The following is a 24,812-nucleotide window of genomic DNA, read 5'->3' on the forward strand; positions in this document are numbered from 1 at the left end:
CAATGCGGTTTTTTCTAAGTCCAAAAAGACTTATTTGGAACAGACCATGGCTTTATGCAAATTAGTGTGCGACGATATTGTATTACAAAGGACACTTTTTAAATGCCCAATTTGAAATTAGACGTAGATTCATTATAAACGATAGCTGACGTAAAAAATAATAACTTTTATGCCGAAACTATTAAGGATGTAGCTACCATGCAGTCTCACTGTCACTATAAAAAGAAACAGATAGGAGGGGTCGCCTCAAAAGCAAAACCTGGGGTCGGGCTTGGGGATAGAGATATCAGCTAAGATAAGATAATCCTTTAGGGCAATTATACTGGGGAGGTACACGGCACGTCATAACAATTTACAAATAATATCCAGTCCTGTCGATCTTCGGGTGGTCATGCCACCTATATACTACGATGCGTTTCTATGGTTTTCGGGTATCATACTCTCTTACATATCTCAACATAAACTTTATGAAAGAAAGACACGTAAGATGTTAATCAGTAGATGAGACATAGTCAACACACATGAAAAAGCACAAAATATCTTTGAGATGACCCCTTGTGCCTGTAGGCAGCACGTGCATTTCATGCCAGGTGAGTCGACGGTCCGTCGTCATACCTGGCTGAGCGACCTAATTGCCATCTATAGTCTGATCTATTGTTTTCAGCAGCTATTCGTATTTTTTCTAAGTTTTGCCCGATTTTACGAGTAAACATGCTTTTCTGGATATCGTATTACGCATCCCACTGAACGCCCAGTTAGGCCGAAGTGGGTTATTTCGACATATGCTATTTGCAATTGTGTCAATTTTAGGGATACAGAGTAACAGCCTAAAAACAGTTTTTTTCTATTTCCGACAGTACTAAAATAATTACATTAGACAGAGACCATATGCCGATTAGAATTGTTATATAGTTAGGCTACTTATAGTGTACTTAGAGCAGAGACCATATAATAGAGGATGTACTAAGGTATATGTGACAGTGTTATTTCACATGATCTGCTTACCAGAGGGGCGTTAGCCGGAGCAGGATGTCGCTGATGCAGGCCTCATGTCCACGAAGTTTGCATCAGAATGAAAGTAAACTCATATGGAGACAAACCCACATAAAATGAGAATGTCATCCAACCCGCGTCGCTTCGTAGTTAGCGCTCGAAGTCGGCCAGATCGATGGCACCCTTACGTGATTCGTTCTCCCGTGGATAATTTCGGCCAGTAAGTCAAGGTCCTACAAGTGTTGTACTTGTTTTATAAGCGACTCTGGTCACGTAGGTCGACCAGGAGGAACAATATTGTTGAAGTGACGTCGGGACCACATGGCTCCCACGAAAATAGGCTCGTGTGTGTCCCAGACTCTCCAGACGTCGGTACAATATACAGACAACACTCACGAAAGCAGAGTTCCCGAAATACATGTGTGTTGATGTATTACAGCGGTGCACTTTTGGAGTCTGTGACATACAGGGTTTGTGTGTAAACAGATCTGCAGAGAAGCTATTTGTTTATAAAGTATGTATACCGTTTGGGAAACGTGAAGCAGGAAGGATACATGGAAAGATAACGAGGTTGTTACAGGCTTTGCTAAATGTTTATTCGCATTCACGTGGGTGGTTTTATGCAGGAAATACTGCTTCCCTGAAAACCTACGGCTTGTTCTTCAGTTTGAAAAATAGAAGTGAAAAGATTTGTGTTAATCTGATGGACTGACTGACTGACAGAGTTTGGTTTTACGCCGCTTTTAGCAATTTTCCAGCAACATCACGGCGGGGGACACCAGAAATGGGCTTCACAAATTGTACCCATGTGGGGATTCGAACCCGGGTCTTCGGCGTGACGAGCCAACGTTAATCTGGTGGAACAAAGCGAACCTTATGAAAGCTACGGAATCCCATACAAGCAATACCGTTTATCATGGACAGTGTATGTCTCGAACTGCTAGTAACTCGATCAGCACTTATTCGATCAATGAAGTCCGCTTCTTGTGACAGCCATCATGGACTAAAGTCTTGTTTATGTCCAAGTGCTACATAAACAAGCACACCCTCTAAACATGCCGACCCATTCCACTGCATTCCTTGGTGAAACATTCGTCTAATTCTTATCGAACACATCATGTTTTCACGTTTGTTAAATAATACAAGTCCCCGGAGCAAAAAGTTGAATTTATCACATGCCTTCATCTTATACTGAAACAGGTGGTACAGAATACAGCTTCAGTCTTTTATGCATGCAGGAGATGGTCAAATACCCATATAAGGTCATGGTACTTGGTATTCAAATAATGCGTGCACGCTACCTTCAAACCATGTCAGGGACTTCATATGGAATCTGTCAACAAACGGGAGTTACGATTTGAGATCGCTTTGTGGTATAGTTCCCTGGATCTATTCGCTGTCATTGCATCGTCCGCTTGGAATGACACGATACGAATAATATCCATGCAATGAGATTTTATTATGAAACAAACAGCGGCGTCATCAGCAATCCTACCCTTGAAGGTCCGGGCTCAGATGGTCTTTAGCCACCCATGCTGCTTATCGTATTATAAGAGGCGACCGATGGGATCGGACTGTCAGACTTGGTTGATGCATGTCATCGTATTTATTGATCACCGCATTGTCTGGTCCAGATTCGATCATTTACAGACCGCCGCCATATAGCTGGAATATTGCTGCGTGCGGCGTCAAACAACCAACGATCAAACATCCAAAGATGTCCCCGATTCAACTACTGTGTTGAGTCATGGCTATTCTTCTTTGGAACCTGGGTGTCAAAAATGTTTGGTGTAGGTTAGGAAAGCGAGCATGTCGTTGTTCACCTTTTTTGCGAGCAGACCATGGGACCATGTTTGTGCACATGTCATTTACCTGTGTGATATGGCTTTGTTAACAACCCTGTTGTACAGGGTCTCTCAGGTTGGGTTGTGCAGAGCACGTGTTGCAGAGAGCGGAGTTGGTAGCTCATGACATTAATTAACGGTTTGTCACTGCCAAGGCTGATCATAAATATAACAAGCAGTTGTCACTAAGGTGACATAATCCCCCGCCGCAAATTATCAAATCAAACTGAAAAAAAAAAAGAATGAAAGTGAAGGTCGTAGTTTAAGATGAAGTTAAATGTCAACAAAAACATGACCAGTCAACCTCTCTTGATATCTTGCTCTGTAGCTTTTCAAACACACAAATATTTTCAAGACTCACTTTGACCCTGACATGAATGTCATGGTGTATAAAATATGCGAAAAATAGTAATAAAGAAATTGCTTATCAGAAAAACATTCAAGAGAAGTCTTGAAAGTCTATGAAGAAAATCAAGTGAACCGTTCTTGAGATATCTTGCTGACAATCTTAACATACTGAAATCTTAAAAGTGTCGGAGTGATTATATGATTAAAATCCAGTGAATGGTTCTTGAGATATCTAGCTGACAAGCTTACCATGCAGGTTAATATGCTGAAATCTTCAAAGTGTCGCTGTGACCTTGAAAGTTACGTTAAGGTCACCAAAATCGACTGGGCCCCTGCACAGTCCTTAGATGAAGCCTAGTGTCAAATATGAAGAAAATCCAGTGAACGGTTCATGAGATATCTCACTGACAAGGGTAAAACGTTAAAGTCCCTTTGTGACCTTGAAATGAAGGTCAGAGTCACCAAACCTGACTGGGACCTTTCGCATACTGTGATGAACCTAGGTACAAAGTATGAAATAATCTAGTCAACGGTTCTTAAGATATTCCAATTCGTACGGACGGACGGAGCCTAATACTATATCCCCCGCTTCGGGGATAATATACAACTTAATTTACAAAGCACCTGATACCAAGCTCAAAAGGTTTGCTCAAGGTGTTACAAATCGACATAACAGTGATGGAGAAGCAGAACTATGAAAACAGCATGCTTAAGTACATTACATAATGTACAATAAACTAGGGGATACTGTAATATAATATAACAATTGTAGAGATATTACGCGTAATATATAATAAACACCTAATGGGAGCTCATTTGTAGTTGACGTTGAGATAAATATTAGGTTTTCACAGGGAAGACTGGTATTTTCTCTTTGATAGCTATTTGCGCATAATTTGCCTGTGGTCAGACATTCACACTAGATAGTGCGCATGCGTACTCTTCGTGCAGCGCCTGGTCATTTCGTTACAGCGGCCTCTGACGTTAACGCACAAGTTCCTTTTAGGTGCCAGACGTGATACGTTAGGATTGGTCAGGGATTATTAATGGTAAGAGCATTATATGGATGCTGTGCCGCTGGGACGAGCATTGATGAGAACGGTGAGCACAGATGACTTCCAACAGTCTGAACCGTAACTTCGAGTCTGCATGTTGAAAGTTTGCAGCAATTTGATTCCCCGTTTGAACGGTTTCGAGTCCTTTACACATATCCTCTTGTAGCTGACTTGAGATGTCCCGAATAGGGTCCATCATCAACATTTCGGATTTGATGATACCTTTCCCTCTGTCTGCTGATCACCGACTGTGAAACACTGGACGTATATGCTGCTGCACGTCTGCCAGTTACCCCAAATCCGCTGACGCTGCGCGGGTTGCATACACCACATCGCTAGCTTTCACACAATGGAAAAATAGAATTAAGCACGTCTCAATTGCATGACAAGAATCAATACAAGTAACGGAAATAATGGTCCAACCAACCTTCCTTGAAAGTGCCCAAATCAGGAAGGACACCGATGTTTTGTTTCCTTTGAATGCGATATAAGACAGAGAGTGTAGTCGTGTTCAATGGCACTTCCATTACTTTTGTTTACTTATTATAAAGACTATAGACATTTCTCGCAAGACATTTTCCAGGTCTACACTTATGGCATAAGTGATTCAGATCACGTGACGGCAACCAATCGGTGACTGAACTGTATAAGTGCGCTGTTAAAGTTTTTCATTGAGAATTTGTAGAAAATGATTTCTTCAGTGCACTATTTCACAAACGCGAGTTCGAAATATTCGCTTCATCGGTTTATGCTTATTGTGTCTGTTCAGTGTGGTTTACAACAGATTTGTTTTGGAATTTAACACTTACATCTTTCAATTTATAGTATACATTCTATAAAAGCAAATTGGATGTTTGTTTAATAATAATATTTCAAGACAAAACAACATGTAATCAGATCGATATATACAGATATATTGATGTTAGGTTTCATCCTAATACACAGACAGGATGTCCTCTGAATCTACCCAAGTTCAATTTGTCAACACAATGATAATCTTAGAAACACCATGACCGTGTTATAAAGTTTGGAATGGGAAATATTTAAACATGTTCACACCCAAGTGGATCTATATTCTATACATGTACGTAAATGGACATTTTGTTTTGAAGCAACAACAATAGTGTTGGTGTTTGGATATACCTCATCAATTGAAGAGTTCCTCTGGTTAGCAAAACTTCAGGTTGTGTAGATTTGTACTAACTGCAGGTAGATCATTTCACCTCATTTGGAAACACTGAGAGAGAAATCAGAAATCACTAAATAACCAGTATGAATAAAAACAGGAAGAATCTGAAAATTGTATGAAAAAAGAGTAAATTTACTTCACATAGATCCGTTGAGGCTTCATATCTAATCATATAACCTTGACAAATCTTTAAGTGTCATTTGACACTTGTCTTCCGGTTCTTACAGTTTGTCATAGAGACCCTGAAAAAGAATATACAATACAGATCATGCAAATTAATATGTGGTAAGTCTTGATTTCTGCAAATGTACTCTGAAAATGAGGAAAGTCTCTTGGGTTCTCTTTATTACATTTTATTAATGAAAAAATAACAATGTGTTTTCCTGTAAAGGATGTTCTTTTCAGAGACTTAAAGATGTCTATGGTTCTTCCAAAACAGAATCTGGTAAAACTATCCTGTAATATCCCTTCCTTTTTGACATGTGCACTGGCTCGATCAGTTTCCAATGTTGACAGACCTAACACGTCCAGTCGATGGTGCGTTCGTATACATTTTCAGAACAAAAGCTGAGTTGAGTCTTTGAACGGCATTTAGAAGTGATACACATAAAAGTTGTCAAGTTTCTTATTTGAGGAACACGACGTTTTGGAGTATAATCTCACTCCTTCATGAAATGAATGAAAGGCGAGAAAACAGATAACTCTGTATGTACATGTGAAATAACAACAGTGATAAGATTACGTGGTAAGCCAGTAGTTAATTATCTAGAGCTAAATTGGTAAAGCGGATGGCTGGATGGACAAGTAGAAGCCAGGGATCATTAATCCAGGCATGAATGATGAGATAACTCCGAAACGCCGTGTGCCTCAAATAAAAAGTTGATATCTATAAATTCTCGCCTTTATACGCTAAGTAGATAATATTGTTTCTGTTTGACACGATTTCATTTACAATTACAACTTAGAAAAACACCATCTCTGACGTTCTTGCGACAAGTGACTGCCGCGCTTATCAATGATGAAGCATCAACATATATGATAAGATATGTTCACGTGCTTCATCCAGATAGTCTGCTAGAGCTGGGCCGGAAGTTTAAGACGCTCATGCGCAACAGGGTGTAAAACGGTGTACAATAACCAATGAAAAGGCTCGTTACAAAGGTAACCGAGGAGGTGCTTGTCGCCATATTTGTTTGTACTTGGCAGTCAGACGAAAGTCGTCGATCTTGAAGAAATATTTAGGGATTAAGGAAATCGAGATCCATTTTTAAAATGGAACGAAATGTTAGATATGAAGTGGTGAGTAATATTTGAAGATATCATGGTAACATAGAAAAGATTTATGAGATCTACCTTTGAATGTCTCTAGTCTATATATGCTCGGGCATTTGTGTCAAGTCAGAAATCCTGTGTGACAGACTGTTTATCTCAGACAGGTTTATCTTTTACCAGGCATCACTTTCCTCGCGAGTTGCGTTACTGTTTTTGACCTTTACTTGGTGACGATGCAGTAATTATTCGCCAACACAATTCGATCGTGCAGATCGGGAATAAATGCATATGCCGATCGAAGTTAAATATGTCAGTCGAACGATAATCAGAGTATAGGCTATAGCAATAAGTAACAGACATCAATTCAATTGAGAGACGTGGACGAATTTTGCGATTAATGCAGCTGTTTGATTATCTATTTACCATGTTTGTTGTGCTTTCACAGACTGCCAAAATCCAGTAATACTACTTCCCTAATTTGTCTCTAAGCATCATTGTACCCAAAAAGTTTAACTTTATGGTTACACAAAACCAAATGTTTTCCCATAGACTTCTATTAGCAACGTTATGTATTTTTAGAAAATCATCCGGGCTGTCAACAGCCATTCCAAGAATTTCCATGTACACATGGGTACAGTCTGGCCTTAATTAAACTACAATAAAATCACACATTTTCGAGCTCAGGAAGCTGAACACATCAACCCAGTTCCGCACCAAATGTCACCTACTTGACAATATCTGTGCACACATTCAGCATAAGTCATCATGTTAAAAAAGGCAGCACTAGATATTAAAAAAATGTGGTCAGTTTTAATTACTGGATGGATGTACATTTAAAAAACCCAAATATCTTATACAATATCATCCAATCTCAATATCCTCCTTCACGATACTCGCTCAGGGAGCAACTGATTTTTATTTAGTGTAGTAGAACCTTATTGGACATTGGTATTAGACATTGTACATTACAGTGTAACATTAGCTCTTTAGGGCAATTGTTCAGGCTAAATAGAAATACTGCACTTTACTGGGCACAGGTTTTTGGATTTCGATTACTACTTCAAGGTACTTTGCCAGTTTGGAGCCACGCTTAGCTAATGAGTTAATCTAATATGCCAACACCCTACAATAGGACCACAGGTGCTATCACAAAATTATTTCTCATTTACCATGTCATTAGCACCTGATTGTGTACCTTTCTGAGGATGTGCAACAACCATAATCTCTGCAAATCTCGAAACTTAATAAAAATGTACAGTTTTTTGCAATTTCAGTGAATACACTTGTTGAAACATCACAAGTAAACCTAACATTTATCACATTAAATGCTTTTAGGGCTAGTTCACAGTGTTGACATTGTATGCCATTCTGTTGTAATGTCTTCGTCTGTGAAGGCTGAATCCAGAAGTGGTGAAGTATGGGATAATCACGGATTGTGAAGAATACAAGAATCTAAGTATTACCAATACACCACACCATCAGAAACTATTCCATGATACAGAAATTGTCTGTGGTGTGACAGTATTTGGTGGTAGTTAGTATCTATGATTCTGAGGTGGTTTCTTTGGCCCATTTTGAGATTGACAAAAGCTGGTAAATATGTATGGTTCAAAGTTAAAATTTGTCTCAGAATAAGCAGATTATGAACAGCTGATACAGAACTGATCACTTTAACCCCTGTGTGTTTCCTAAATGAAATACATTGTATCATAAATTTGTTAGTAACTCACCCACCAAGATATCCCAGTTGTCATCATTGCATGAAAGGGTCTTGCATAATTTCAGTGCTTTTGTTTTGAGAATGCAATTTTTAAACATACTTGTTTACTTCCATTATCTTTCATTTTGCTACCAAGTGGTAAGTAATCAATAGTCGACAACAGTGAGACATTGTACCTAGTGATTATCAACGCCCTTTCTTACTGCAGTTGGTTGGTGAAGAGGAGCAGCTTCCAGCTCAGCCAGTTGCCATGGCAATGGTAATTCCTCCTCCTCCGTATCAGGAAAATAATGTTTCTCAGTCAGGTGAGTATTTAATGATAATCGCCTTATGTCAGGTGGTGAGTTTGTTCAGCTGATTTTCCTTTCTTTCTTAACTTTATTTGATCATGTTATGCTCAGTGCTTGTGATCAGATGATAGAGTTTTTTTTATGTATTTCTGGTGTAAAACAAGTTTCAGAATTAGTTTTTCAATGTTAGGCGGAAGTAGAAGAGTAGTTATGGGATGATTACATGGAGGTTATTTGATTAGTTGCAGTGGTGACATGACACAGACCAGTTTGACCAGTTCATTACATGCAAAACGAAATAGTGATTTTTTTATCTATATGTGGTGAAACATTGTTTGCAAATCTTGTTACACACAATTTGTCAGCCTGGTTACTCATTGGAATTGTATATAAATAATTTATAGAAAACATGGTAAAGCAGTTGGGATTCAGAAATGCAAACATTAATAACCATCGGTGGACTTCATTGTTTGAATCCAGCCTATTCATAGTTAATGTGAAGTTATAATTAATATAACAATTATAACTGTGTTGGAATTGAAAGGACTTGAGACTTGCCCCCGGAATGTGCATCAGACAAGAATAATTCATATTCAAATTCTGGATCAAAAGTTACTAGGAAACGAGGTAAGCGGGGAGGAGTCCGCCGACAGGTCCGGGCGCGCAAATCAAGACCACCTCTTCCAACTTTTCCCATATCAAACGTGAGGTCTCTTAAGAATAAACTGGACGAACTTTCGGCAAGCACTAAATATTTGTACGAATTCAGAGACAGTTGCATTCTATGTTTCATGGACACATGGCTATCACCCTCCGTGGACAGTAACACCCTTTATTTGGAAGGATTTGGTACTCCAGTTCGATTAGACAGAGATTCAGATGCTACAGGGAAATCTATTGGAGGAGGTGTATGTATGTATATAAATAAAAAGTGGTGTCGTAACTATCTTGTGAGAGAAAGGATATGTTCACCAAACATATCTACCACGTGAATTCGGTCAGATCTTTGCTGTGAGTGTCTATATACCGACCAGTGCCGATAACAAACAAGCAGCTGATGTAGTTCTTAATCATGTTCAATCCCTAGAGCTGATTTGTCCTGATGCGTCGAAATTCATACTTGGAGATTTTAATGGATGTACCCTGAAGTCTGTGCTCCCCACCTACAATCTGAGGGACCTCAACACTTTCTACAGCGACTTTGAATGTCACGATTTTACCAATGAGAGAGCTCAAGTTAGTGAAGCCGTACAGTATAGTGAAAGTCGTATCCGTATATCAGAAGCTGACCTCATTCAAAGCTGCTTCAGAATTAACCTCAGAAAAGCAAAAAGGACCTGACAACCTTGACGGCATTGTGTTGAAGGAGTGCAGACTTCAACTGTGTACAGTTTTCACTAGATTGTTTCAATTCTCAGTGAATACACACCCGTTGTACCCGTTCCTAAAAAGACACAACCTAATGAACTCAACGACTACAGGCCAGTTGCTCGCACATCTATAGCAATGAAGTCGCTGGAACGCATATTGTTGAAACATCTCCAACAGGAAGTTGCCGACATACTGGACCCGCTTCAGTTCGCCTACAGGTCAAGGAGAGGAGTTGTTGATGCCACACTGTCACTCCTTAATATTAATAATGTCTACAAACATCTAGAGATACCTAAGCAGAGGTACAGATAAGCTGTGTACCTGCGTAAATTACGCAAATATTTATGTGAAAACTCCTCGTGTTGCGTTAACCTAACGCTTCAATTTTTGTAAATACTCAATAAATCTGATCTTACATGCGTACAAACTAAAATAGATAAAATAACTTAGGTATATTGAGAGGGTCTATATCAGCACCTGAACTTGGCAACTTGCAATCTTTCTTATCGTTTCTCAGTTTACAGATCCAACACACATAACAAACACGTAAACCAGAATATAAATTTTATTATAATTTTACAATTAATGGAAAATGGCAATATACCCAATTGAGTTGGAGTGAGGTAGGTACAATTTATTTGGTTACTCAAAGGAAAATTAGGATACCCAATTGAGATTGACACAAGCGAGTACATAACTCAATGACCCAAGAAGTTATCTGTAGCTCTGACCTAAGTCATACATCAGGATCCTCTTCGTTGACTTTTCATCTGCGTTCAACACCATCCAGCCACATATCGTGATACAGAAACTGTTAGACATTGGCGATAACTCATACCTAATCAAGTGGATCGAAAACTTTCTTGTGGACAGACAGCAGTACGTGAAAGTTAACGGGGCTGTATCGAGTAAACGGACCACCAACACTGGTGCACCACAAGGCTGTGTAATATCTCCTGTTCTTTTCACCCTCTACACTAATAATTGTGCAAGCTCAAATTCAACATGTTCAACTGTAAAGTTCGCAGATGATGCAGCAATTTGTCGGCAAACTGTACGACACTGATTCTGAAGAACTGTATAAAGAGAACATTAATCATTTCACGACTTGGTGTGCAGAAAACCACTTACTCTTAAATGTCACAAAAGCAAAGGAACTGATAATTGACTTTCGGAGTAAGCCCACAGTCATGCGTAAACTGAGATCTTTTAATGTTTACCCATCTACGATGTCATCTTTTTATGCAGCATTTATTCAGAGTATTTTAACATTTTCCTTCCATTGTTGGTACGGGTCTCTCTCAGTTCATCTCAAATCTAAAATAGACAAAATTGTTAACACTGCAAGTAAAATCGCTGGAGTCAGATTTGAATGTTTATCATCAATATATGAGCGGCAAATTGTGAACCAAGCTGTCAAAATCATATCTGACCATACTCACTACTTAAATTCAGAATACAACCTCCTCCCTTCAGAGGGGCGGTTGGGTAGCCTAGTGGTTAAAGCGTTGGCTCGTCACGCCGAAGACCTGGGTTCGATTCCCCACATGGGCACAATGTGTTAAGCCCATTTCTGGTGTCCCCCGCCGTGATATTGCTGGAATATTGCTAAAAGCGGCGTAAAACTAAACTCAGTCAGTCAGTCAGTCAGTCCTCCCTTCAGGCCGGCGCTACAAAGTTCCAATTGTGAAAACTAAGAGAGCCTGTACCATATCTCTCTTAAACAAATGTGAAGATACCTAAATCAATGAATTTATGTAAATATGTTTTGTATCTCTCTGATGTGTCAGTAGCTCTGCTGATGTAACGCAAATTCCTGAAAAGGCATAAAGTATTACTCTATTCTATACTGAACAGCAAAAGAAACGCAAGTTTCGAAAAAATGAAATCTCATGAAGGTAAGCGTTCATGTTTATGGAACGTCCATGGTAAAGTGACGTAATGATCCCAGATGAGATGATGTCATGCAATTTGACGTCCACGCGAAACATTCGCACAAACACACCAACAGTGCAGCAAAACCATAATATTAGCACGTGCCTCGACGGTTATGGATGAAAAGCATGCATTTCACTCTGAGGTATCCTTTATAAAGGTTTGTGTCAAAAACAGTTCAGTATTGACGCTAGGAGGTGTACACGCCACACAAATGATGCCTAGACTAACGACTGAGCAGAGGGGAATGGCAATTGGAAAGTTACACAGAGGTAGCACTGCAACCGCTGTAGCTAGACAATTGGGCTGTCATCTTACCACCATTACACGACGTCATCAGCAAAGCGGGTTGCTGCTGATCGTCCCCGTATCGGACGGCAACAAGTGACAACTCATGCGCAAGATCGGTTCATCCGGGGCACTCATCTAAGGAACCGAACTGAAGCAGCAACAGTAACAGCAGCCTTAGTTCTTAGGTCAAGGGGAGCAGTGCCAAGCGATACGATTAGGTGTCGTCTTCGGGCTGCTGGAATCCACTACCGAAGGCCATATGTGGGGCCTATTTTGGCACGTCAACAACGCCAGCGAAGTTTGCAGCCCTCACACAGCAAGGGTGTCGATGGATTATCTGGCTCAGATCAACATTAACGTCTCTTTCCCTGGATATGGCTCCCATTGAACATTCTGGGACGAAATTGGACGGAGGATTGCTGCAGGTAGACAGCCACTCACACTTGCACAACTGGATTAGAGATTGGTGTTTGAGCGGAACCAGTTGCATCAGGCATTCTTTCAGACTCTAGTGAAATGAATGAGGCCACGTTGCACGGCCTGTGTGCAAGCTGAAGGTGGCTATACGCGCTACTAAAGAGACTGTCACTTTTCGCGTTCAGGGGGTATCTCCATTTGACGGACTGTGATCAATTTGAACTTATTGCAATTCAATGTCAACAGCAACTTTTAGCTGTTACATTGACAGTGTTTTCTATAGAATAAATGATAAGACATAATTTGGGTTGTCTTCTATTCAAAAACTTGACAAAAAGCCAGACCTGCGTTTCTTTTGCTGTTCAGTATATTATATTCTACTACTATTACTAGATCTGGTGAAAAATCAACTGGTTCGCTCTTGGCCTGAATGACTGTGACCCTGTCTGACACTGTTGCTACATTATGATTATGTACGTGTGTTTGATATCACCATGTGTTACCATGGTTACTGTGACTGTACAAAGATGCAGTAGCCATCTGTGTCGGTTGTTAAAATGTTATGGCTGTATACACGCTTTCAGTTATCATTTTCTACAGTCGTACATATTTCTGCAGACACAAATCCACATGGGATTATGTTGATCATACACATTTCGATTGTCTGTCAAAAAGAGATAATGCAGGAATGATAATATTAATCAATACAATATTTAGAATAAAATAGTAAATATGTAGAAAATGCTGTACTATCATATATGAACATGATGAAGCAAGTTTCAGGATATTCAGTAAAAATACAGAATTTGATGTATGAAAATTTGCCCTCTCATGTTCATGATCAAAGATATTGTTGTTCCTTTGCCATGGTGAAGTGCAAAGCAAGACCACTGAGAATGATACAGCATAATTTTAAGTTTTCATTTTGCTATGAATTAATATAAATCAGATTCTAAGCTAGTGCTAATTTTGAACAAAAGTATGGTGCTGTTTTCCGAATTTGTCTGCCAAGGACATGGAGTTTGGCATTTTGTATAAACCCTTGCATGATCTGCCCGTACAATACATAGAGGATTCTAAACAACGTACCGTGTAATACCATTTTTATTAAACAAGCTTATGAGTTTAATAACAATGGTATTTCATGGACGCAACTATGGTATTCTGTTTATTACTCGCCAACATAAAGTGATAGAAACTGCCTACAGTGTGGTGACTCTCAGCTTTCCGCGAGTCAAGCAAGGTCTAATACCATTGTGACAGATACTAGTATTGTGACGTCATAACTGTAAACCATGGGCAAGCAATAGGCAAGTTTAAATACCTAAGACACATAGTATCTGATGCAATGATAATGATATGATTTGTTTGTTGGATTTGTTTGTGCTTTCCATTTGATGTTAAGACCTGTGTGCTTTTCCAGACTCGGCAGCATACGGGGAGACGAAGCTGCCGTCCTACGTGGACGCCACAACTCTACCCTCCTACGAGGAGGCGGAGAGAACCAAACAGGAGGAGATCCAGAGGCTGGACGAAGAAGGACAGAGAGACCCTGTACGTTACTAGTAACAGAAGGGGTGATGGGGTAGCATAGAGGTTAAAGCGTTCGCTCATCATGATGAAGGTCCGGGTTGGTTTCCCACATGGGTACAATGTGTGAAGTGTATTTCTGGTGTCCCCACCCATGATATTGCTGGAATATTGCTAAAAGCGGCGTAAAACTAAACTCACTCACTCGCTCACTCTTGTAGAAGTCTTTTTGCTGGCAAAGTTTTAAATTAAGAAATATTCTTTCTCTATGCTTGATCAAAATATAGCCATTGATTTATTGCTGGAATATTGCTAAAAGCGACATAAAACTAAACTATCTCACTCACTCGCTACTAGTAACAGGTGACGATATAGGTCACTCCCACTACAACACCACATAAGCATGGAAACATGGGTGGTGTGTATCCTGTTTATGTTAAGAGGTGCTGAGGTGTGATGCCAAACACCAAGGTTATGTGTTCATGCATACAATGCACATAGCCCATGTCTGGTGTCTCCCATCAGGATGTTCCTGGGCACTTGCTGAAAGTGGTGTATATGCAATTGTTTGTGAGGCTGATTACATGTCATACCCAGATAGTGTGGGTTGTTTTTCATAGCGTCAGTCACTTGATTGTCTGGACCTGGCTAAATTATCAGCATTCACTCATTCAGTCTTTTCCGAAACAACAAACATGACTTGGGGATGACTGTTGACACTGTCCTGAAAGACTGGAATTCAGCTCTTCAATCCGGAAAATGCCATATTTTTATATTCAGTCTTCAACCAACATGGCTTTAACATGCTTAGAGAGTGATAACAATTACAAATCTTGGTGATTTTCGTAACTCTATTTTTGAGATGTATTATCATAGTGTTTATTGATGTACAAATTGAATCTTATTTTTCCCCTTTAACTCTCAGTTCATTAATCAAGTGAATGTTTTATTATTATGTTGTTTTATGGAAAATATCTTCTAAACTTCAGTGAAAATCTACCTACAATTTCACATTTGTGCCAACAGAAGTCATAATAATAACAGGAGGTATACCCTACAGCCATCAATATAATGAAACCCATTGTAGAAAACATCAAAGTCAGTGTTATTTAGATACCCCGTGACTACTTTAAGTCAAGGCACATTTAATCTTTATTTCCATAAAAATATATAGCACGGATAAGGAAATCAGATAAAATTGGTATTTCAAATAAAAACTCATTCCAGACTGGCTATCGAAAGTCATGGGATAACTGCTTGTAAGAAACAGGTGATAGTACAGTTCCCTGTCATATCTCCTTATTCTAGGTACACAAAACTCCCGTAGACAGCCATATATGTCTCCAGGTATATCACAGATCATGGCTTCCTCTGAACACAAACTCTTTTGTTTCAGACTCAGGACCGGTTTACCGACATGACTATTGGAACAGATGGCATGTTTATCTGTACTTTTGTCAGTGAGTACTGTTGTTCTGCATCATGTGTTACACAACTTATTTAACTGCAGACGTGCATAGAAACAGTCAAGATCCATTTCTTCATATCAGTGTTAATCAATTCATCAACAATGACTTTTGACCAGAATAATGAGTTTTTCATACTGTTGTATGTGAAATATTTTTAATGTCATGTATCTCCTTTTCTCTGATAATTAATATGAAAGATCTTTGTCTTCATGCCAAAGTTATGATCAGTGAAGAGCAGTAATTAAAGTTTTAGTTCAGTGTTGCCGCTGGCATTTTTTACAGCTGGACATTGTGACCGGCTAGTCATTTGTAAATTTTACCGGTCAAGTGATCACACTTTTCACTGTGTGCAAGACCTTGCACCCAAACAACCAATCAGAAATGTAGAGGGTATTGCAATGCGCCAATGTCACTATTTTTAGCCTGGGGTTTTCCAGAACTGCTATTTTTTATTTGACAACATTGATGTCATTGTGAAAACGTAATCTTTTTCAAGTTAAAATATAATTGACAGAGGTAATTAGAAAATTGATTTTATAATTTGATGACCAACAGCCTTTGAAATTACCGGACATTCTAATTTTACACCTGTGAAAGTCTGGTATATACCGGATAACAGAAACACTGTTAATGTGATATAGTGGTAGTGAAGTACACTGAGTATACCAGTGGTTGGATCTACTGACCAAGAATGACATAGCTGTAAATTGATGGTATTGGTCTGTTATGAAATTGAATTATGGAACGATGTTGTATGACTTGAGTCAGTATTGTCATGTTGATGTTGTCAGTTGCCTTCCTGTTCAACTGGATTGGCTTCCTGCTATCCCTGTGCATCTCCAACACCGTGGCAGGCCGATGTGGTGCTCTGGCTGGCCTGGGACTCTCTATTGTCAAGTGGGTTGCCATCGTCAAGGTATGTCACAAACACACTGCTTTGTGTAGGTGCTATGTAGGGAAGAGCTTTTTTGTAAGTCAACACCATTCTGTGTTAGAAGAAGCATGAACACCTTGCACATTCGACATCAGGGGTCGTATTAAGAGGGACGCTTTGAAAACTCTGACCCCCATACAATTTAAATAAAAAAGGGGTTTAGGCCTATAAGATTTCAGCATTTGTAAGTGATCTAGTTTCATGTTTGTGCAGAGAGGTCAGAAAATAACAGTAGTAGTAAACGTGTTGTTGCATAGATGCCATTGTGCTGAGAGGATCTGTAATAGATATAACATGTTATAACATGCCTTTGTTATTTTGCCTGTTAATGTGTGTTATTATACTCAGAATTTCTTAACACCAAACACTTATTGTGTGTTTGGATTAATAAATTCCAAACAGAATTGTTCAGAAACACATTTGATTCTGACCTTTGGTCTTGAGAAATGCTATCATTGCCTTTAAAAGTCTTGAAATTTAGCTTATGTTTGTGTTGAATATGGTCCTTCTTACACTAACGTTTGGTTGAAGTAAAGAGTCAGTTGGGGATGTAGATGGTTTGACAGTGTAGCTAAAAGATCTTGCAACAGAGATCAACACTATCAGACTGGGACAGTGTACTGATTAGATGACATTACTCTGGTCTCAGTGAAGTGATGTGTTTCCTGCAACAGCAGAGTTCCTCCACCTTCATGACATTTACTCTAGTGACATGTATTACCCATCAGGAGAAGCCCGGTGTTGTCTGTAGTCACTAAAGGGACATAACTCTGTTACAGCACAATAACTGGGCGCAGGACTTTGCATCTGGGGACTCATGGTTGTGGTGGATCCTAGTCATCTGCGGTGAGTGCACACATCTCAGCATAGCAGTAGATACTGCCAAATGCTGTTTAATTAAGAGTAAGGTGTACAAATTTGTCCCAAGCAACTAGTCATAAAAAGTGACTGTTTCAATTTATAGCCGAGAGGGGAAAGTCAGTGGTTGTATCACCAGCAGTATCTGTCCATAATATGTTAAGAAATGGCACATGCTCAGTATTTAGGAGATAAAACAATGGCTCTCCAGCTCTGTCAGTATACTGTGTCTGAGTACAGTATCTATGTTAAAATCGACCTGTGAAGGTCCGGGCTAGAACTGATCCTCAGTAACCCATGCTTGTCGTAAGAGGCGACATACGGGATCGGGTGGTCAGGCTCGCTGACTGGGTTGACACATGTCATCGTATCCCAATTGCGTAGATCGATGTCCATGCTGTTGATCACTGGATTGTCTTGTCCAGACTCGATTGTTTACAGACTGCCGCCATATAGCTGGAATATTGCTGAGTGCAGCGTAAAACTAAACTCACTGACTCACTATGTTAAACCACGGCATGATATCTCTCGGTGGTCCAGCTCTATAAAACTGGCATTAGTCCAGAGGAGTACACTGTCACACACACAAGCATGCAGTGTATGAAATAAGCCAAAAACCCAGCCAGACATCAGGGCTGGTAACTTCAAATTGTTACCAGCCCAAAATGGATTTAACCAGACCAAACACCAAGATATGGTGAATTTATACAAATTTACTAAATGTTTTACCAGACCATCAGGCTGGCTAGCTGCAAATTTAGACTTTCCGTCAGAAATTTAGCCCGTCTCTGGCGGTTGGACGGGCCTTTTTTCATACACTGAAGCATGCGCTGTATGAAGTGTCAGACTTCTCACTGTGAGCCCCATATTACCACAGACTGACATTAATGTGGACCTGAATCAGTCATAGTGCTCAGATTTTTGAAAAATGCCCTGGTCCATTCTTGTCAACTTTTGTGTCATACACAGAGATATTCTGGAAAGGAGTTCTCATCTTATCAAATGTATGTTGAACACTATGTAATTCATCAATAACAAGATAGTTCACATGAGACATGATTCAGTATTAAATGACATTTTTTAATGATTTCAGGATTTCTCCTTTTCATCCGAGGCTCAATCCAGTATGTTCGAGTCAAATACGAGTGGAATCGAGTGGCTGGTCACATCCGACAGTACCGCCTCATCTAGATCACATCTGCACACAAACAGGCATTCACGGGATGTTCGACGGGATTTGCAGTCACAGCAGAGTTTGTACTAAGGGTAGTTATTCCATGTTAAACAAAATCCTTAAATTGATTACACTAGCAGAGACAGCAGATGTCTGTTGTGAGTGCAGATCCAGTGTCATTGAATTGAGAGAACAATACGCTCGATAAATGATATTATTCATTTTTCAAATGGAAGCCATTACCACGTTTGAATGAGGGATTGATAGTAACTTTCAGTTGGTAATCATGGTAAGGTAACCTTTGTATACTGCTATTACATGTTACTGTGTACATGTGGTTGTTGTGTGTAGTTTAATTTAAGTGTGCTACACCTCAAACAGATACTGCCTAAATATGTACTGTAATTAATGATCTTGTTTGTATCAACTATACCTACATTTAATTAAGCTACCAAGGGCATGTGTAATATCTGTACCAATGTTTTTTGAAGGAAGCTCTCTGTCAGTGTCTTAAGAAAACCTTTTCTTTAATGATACAGAATGTACCTCTACAGCTACCATCATGATTAAGTAGATATTTTTCAATACTCAATTCATTTAAGATACAGATATTGTCTTGTATTTAGGTGAATGTTTCCCTGTTTTTGAGCTAAAGGGCTTTTAACAATCTGTATATATTGTTTTGATTACATGTGACATAAATTTCTGCTTTGACAGTAGTCAATGCTTTCAGTGAATGTGGAAGATGAGAGATTGGTCTTTCATTGGTGTATACATTTGTTATATATTTGTGGGATATTTGTAAATACATTAAGTGACACTTGTAGCTCTTCTTACACTTAAGTTAGTAGTTTTTGTTGATACACTAGCTTTACAAAACAATTCAAATTGAAAGATGGTATATTTTAGTCCCAGGAGAGACATAAAGAGTGTTGTATTGACCATCGATGGAATCATGTCCCAAATACGGCACCTTTATCTCAGCAAAACAACAATGTGCATGAACCTTTTGTAGGAGCATGTGCAATGCATAGCAGTATTATATTGAAAATTATCCTTTTCAACTTTGATAGCACTGTATGTATGATAACAAACTACCTTTGCTGTACATGAAATAATCCATATTGAAATATACATTTGAATTTGGTGAAATTGTTTTCTCATCTAGAATTGAACTGTCCAGTGACGTATTAGATGTGAATTGAACTGAGAATACATGAATGTTTTTCCTTTCTGTGTTCTTCTGGAAATGTATTGGCTGTGAATTTACTGTTGTCCGAGTTTTAGACCACACCATATAACTCAATTATTGCTGACGTGGCTGTGTACACATTGAGGACCACAGAAGAAAGGGGGTCTCAATCACTGGTAAAACCCACCAAGTAATATTCATTTAGATCAGTCACTATCAAGGTAAAAAGATGGTATTTAGATGGAAGAATTCAGTTACCATGGTTACTAGGACACAACTGTTATGTCACAGGGGCCACAGGTTGAAGACATGAGTTTGGTTTGTTGCAGTATGCCAGACTCATTATTTGAGGGGGTGTTCGATGTTAATCTAGAAATATTGCAAAAAGCAAAACATTGAAACTCCTCATGCATCAAAAAGATTGGAATTTGGATTTTCTCATATGCCTTGGATGAAAATGTTGGAATATTTTTATATTTACTCAGACAACGATTAATGAAGGAAGCAGCACTTATACTCATACTGAAGAAAGATCATTCTTCCCTAAAAGTTTGGTCCATAAATGGATTTTGTTTACCCAGGCCTTGTTTTCTATGAGTTAATACCCACTTCCGCTGTCACCATCACTCGTGCAGGTGGGGTTTATGAAAGTGGTGTCATTTGACAGAGGTTTTACGTGATGGGATGGTGAAGCAAGAGACTCTCTGCTCCCTCTCTCTACAGTATGGGATGATATTGTATGAGAAATTACTTGACGAAATAGGTTGTCATACTAATATGTTTGTACTGATTAGAATTACACATATTCTGTACTTCAAAACCACTGATGCTGTCACTTATGGACAGGAATTATGTATGCAGAAATTATAACATATAATAGTTGAATTAGCAATAGGTAATTAGAGATACAATGATATAAGTTGTCATTGTTATCCCCCGCAACGCGTTTTGCGGGGGGTATTAAAATGGACTCCGTCCGTCCGTCCGTGCACATTTGTCTTTTCCGGAGCAGAACTCTAAAACCGTTCAATATTTCTTCACCAAACTTGGCACATACATGGATCTGGTGGTGTTGTGGTGCCTTTTGGTAGTTTTGGAATTCTGAATAAAATATTTTTGGCGTTTCCATGGCACAAGTTCGACTTAGACTGAAATTGGTGGTAGCGCTCTTTTTCCGGAGCAGAACTCTAAAACCGTTCAATATGTCTTCACCAAACTTGGCACATAGATAGATCTGGTGGTGTAGTGGTGCCTTTTGGTAGTTTTGGAATTCTGAATAAAATATTTTGGGGTTTCCATGGCACAAGTTCGACTTAGACTGAAATTGGTGGTAGTGCTCTTTTCCGGAGCAGAACTCTAAAACCGTTCAATATGTCTTCACCAAACATGGCACATAGATAGATCTGGTGGTGTAGTGGTGCCTTTTGGTAGTTTTGGAATTCTGAATTAAAATATTTTTGGCGTTTCCATGGCAACAAGTTCGACTTAGACTGAAATTGGTGGTAGTGCTCTTTTCCGGAGCAGAACTCTAAAACCGTTCAATATGTTGTCACCAAACATGGCACATAGATAGATCTGGTGGTGTACTGGTGCCTTTTGGTAGTTTTGGAATTCTGAATCAAATATTTTTGGCGTTTCCATGGCACAAGTTCGACTTAGACTGAAATTGGTGGTAGTGCTCTTTTCCGGAGCAGAACTCTAAAACCGTTCAATATGTCGTCACCAAACATGGCACATAGATTGATCTGGTGGTGTACTGGTGCCTTTTGGTAGTTTTGGAATTCTGAATAAAATATTTTTGGCATTTCCATGGCAACAAGTTTGACTTACACTGAAATTGGTGATAGTGCTCCTTTCTGGAGCAGAACTTTTAAACCCTTTCAATACTCTCCTTCCACTTTTCTATGTACACACCTAAATATTTGACATAATCATAACTCGTAGACATAATCATGAAGAGTATTTTGCCATTGCGGGGGATATTGATGACTTTGTCTTCTTGTTATGATGCTATTGCTTTCAGAATGAACATTAACCAAATTCAAATCTGATTTCTCATTCATTGTAAAAGACCTATGTGTTTTGTTCAAGTGATTGAAATATTTACTTTGGAAGGTGGGTGTGGCTGTGATGGTGTACTATTTCCTTATGTGGTTCAGTTTCTGTCAATTTTGTCCATTTCTATTGCAGAATAAATAATACTAAAGTGTTCACCATTGCTGTCTTTTTTTTTCATTGTGATTGATTACACTGTCAGCTGTGGTCACAACTTGATCATGTGGTGGCTGGTCTTCTAACATGACCCTTTTCATGCTCTACCTTGTGGGGAGTCCAGGTTCAAGTCGGTTCAAAGCAGCTGGGATGCCGTTGTACAAAGCAATCTTAGCCAAAGGTAATCTGATGCCCATACCTGGACACAGACTTATGACTGTTGTAGCGTTGAGGTTGGTTTGTACAATGTGCTGGCACCCTGGTCAGTGGAGGCCACCCAGCTGGATCTGGTCATCACACTCGGTGTTTGGTTGATGGAACGTCTTTCTTGATCCACTGGTGTGGGTTGTCCACAATATCTGTCACTGCACTGTCATCCAGATCAGATTGGTGACAGGCAGTGACCATACAGAGGGAATACTGAGGACTGGAGCATGCTGTGCAGGACAAGAATTGATGATGGTTGTGAGAGCACAGGAGTTTGAATCACTGTTTGGACAATAATTTTTATAAATAAAAATCTAGATTTTCGCAATCATATATTGTTTTTATATGTTATGATTAACATATATTTCAAATATGAATGAAATCGGTGAGGAAATAAACATTTTAGAAAATTCTACCACCACACTCATTATCAGCGTTCCAAATACCTGCCTGCCCGGACTGCCAGATTCTCAAATTCACCTGCCAGACGGTTGGTTAAAATTTAGACGTATATGAAGATATTCATCATATTTCAGTATAATAAATCATTATTAAATCACTCGTAAAAATAAATGACTAATTTCAATTTGGTGATAAACTACGCCGCTTGTCAAACCTAAATTATTTCGGGCCAGGTAAGTTTTGGTCGGGGCTGGCAAGTTTTACATCTAACCGGCCCTGTGGTCTGGCTGAAAGTTTTGGGAGTTTCATACCCTGTCATTATGTATATATTATTGTCCAAACAGTGATTGGAACCCCTGTGGTAGTGAGACATCAGTCCACACAACCACCACAGCGATGGTAACAAGCTTGAAACACCCCAATAATGATATCTAATCAGATTAATCTGCTGTCAGCTTAAATGTTTCTTTGTTGTGTAACACCTCAGTCAGCAATATTCCAGCTATTGGAGGTGGTCTGTAAGTAATCAAGTCTTTACCAGATGATTCAGTGATCTTCATCATAATCAATGATCTACACAGTTGGGAGTACACTTATACTAGACTAAGGCTTAGTCTCTGAATATATATAATTTGGATAGTAACAAACAAGCCCATTTATATTGAAAAGGAGCCCTAGGGAAATCTAGACTTGCTTTATTTAGGGCTTTAGCACTGCAGAGAGGGCTAGGCAGTAGGGAAAATAATGTTGTTCAGGGACTGTGAGACAGACTACACTTATACGTGTCAACCAAGTTAGCACGCCTGACCACCAAATCCCCATTTTCCCCCCTGTTTTATATTATTATTCCAGCATAGTAGAAAGTAGGTACAGTCACATGGGCATGAACAGATATACAGGCTTGTTTGAGAAACAGTTCAAAAGATGGACAATGAAAGCAAAGGGAAGTAACTCTATGGCTGTAACAAGGCTCAACAGTGTTCAAATCAGATGTAATATATCTGGTTAAAGTTGTGCAAGCTTGTTTGAAATACAAAGTTTAAGGCACGATGTTTTCAAAGGGAAGTAACTGGACCACACGATCCTGTTAGTCACTTCTTACGACAAGCATGTGTTGCTGAAGACTTAATTCTTTAAAGGATTTTCACAGGCGTGTTTGCTGACATTAAATACAGATATCATTTATTTAATTATGGATATTTGAATGGGTGATTCTAGAAAAAAGGCATTTTGAAAGGTTTTCTCACTTCCTGTGAGATGTAAAGACAGAGCTAAGCTGAACACTATTATGGTACTTGAAAGATTTATTGATATGTAGCGGGAAGTATTTTAAGATATCTGTAAATAACATCCTGCCCTTTAGGACCAGGATAATTCATTTGCTGTTCTTTCCTGTTGCATATACTTCATATCGACATGAGACTGAACAACTATCACATGACCTGAAATTGACAACAGGGATATAAACAAACCACTCAAAATCTGCTAAGGATCACCATTTTGAAAGGTAATATTGTGTGCTTAACGACTAAGTGCATCTTTTAAAAAGTGAGTGACAAAATTGTAAGTGAGTGGCTTCAGTTTTACCAAGCTTTCACCAATATTCCAGCAATATCATGGTGGGGCACCAGGAATGGGCTTAACACATTTTACCCATGTGGGGAATCGAACCTGGGTTGTCCGCGTGACAAGCAAACGCTTTAACCACTAACCTACCCCACCGCCCCAACAAGATTGTGTGAAGACATGCTAATGATATGAAATCTAAACAAGATTTATAAACCAATTATCACTCAGATTACCTATCAAAATCAAGAGAATCTGATCAAAGCTAAATATAGCACACTACTAGCCCCTACTGTTTCAACCTTACACACTTGGAACATTGTTGCACAATGAATAAAACAAAATCTGGTGCAAACAGAATTGCTTTGTGAATATAATGCTTTCAAAAGCTGCCGGACATACAGCTGTCCCGAACAAATTTCACTCATTTGACAAAACTAAAAATAGTAACCAGCCATTCCAAATCTTCTTGATCTGGGGAACTGGGAATTTTAAAATACATTCCATCTTTGTTTTAGCAGGCTCTACCTCAAAACTGCAGCCT

The 24,812-nt window shown here is 39.1% G+C and overlaps 1 protein-coding gene across 1 annotated transcript; it reads left to right on the top strand.

The window, feature by feature from the left end:
• Nucleotides 1–6,575: 6,575 nt before the first annotated feature.
• On the top strand, nt 6,576–20,767 carry LOC124282176 (NEDD4 family-interacting protein 1-like). Its single transcript, XM_046718139.1, has 7 exons — nt 6,576–6,728; nt 8,630–8,726; nt 14,149–14,279; nt 15,652–15,715; nt 16,516–16,640; nt 17,438–17,504; nt 18,610–20,767. Exons 1-7 carry the CDS (start codon nt 6,702–6,704, stop codon nt 18,705–18,707), a joined length of 609 nt encoding a protein of 202 aa, XP_046574095.1. The 5' UTR covers nt 6,576–6,701; the 3' UTR covers nt 18,708–20,767.
• The last annotated feature ends 4,045 nt before the right edge of the window (nt 20,768–24,812 follow it).

Source organism: Haliotis rubra, unplaced genomic scaffold, assembly GCF_003918875.1.
Source record: "Haliotis rubra isolate DU_JTF1 unplaced genomic scaffold, ASM391887v1 Scf294, whole genome shotgun sequence".
In the NCBI taxonomy this organism is placed as follows: Eukaryota; Metazoa; Mollusca; class Gastropoda; order Lepetellida; family Haliotidae; genus Haliotis; species Haliotis rubra.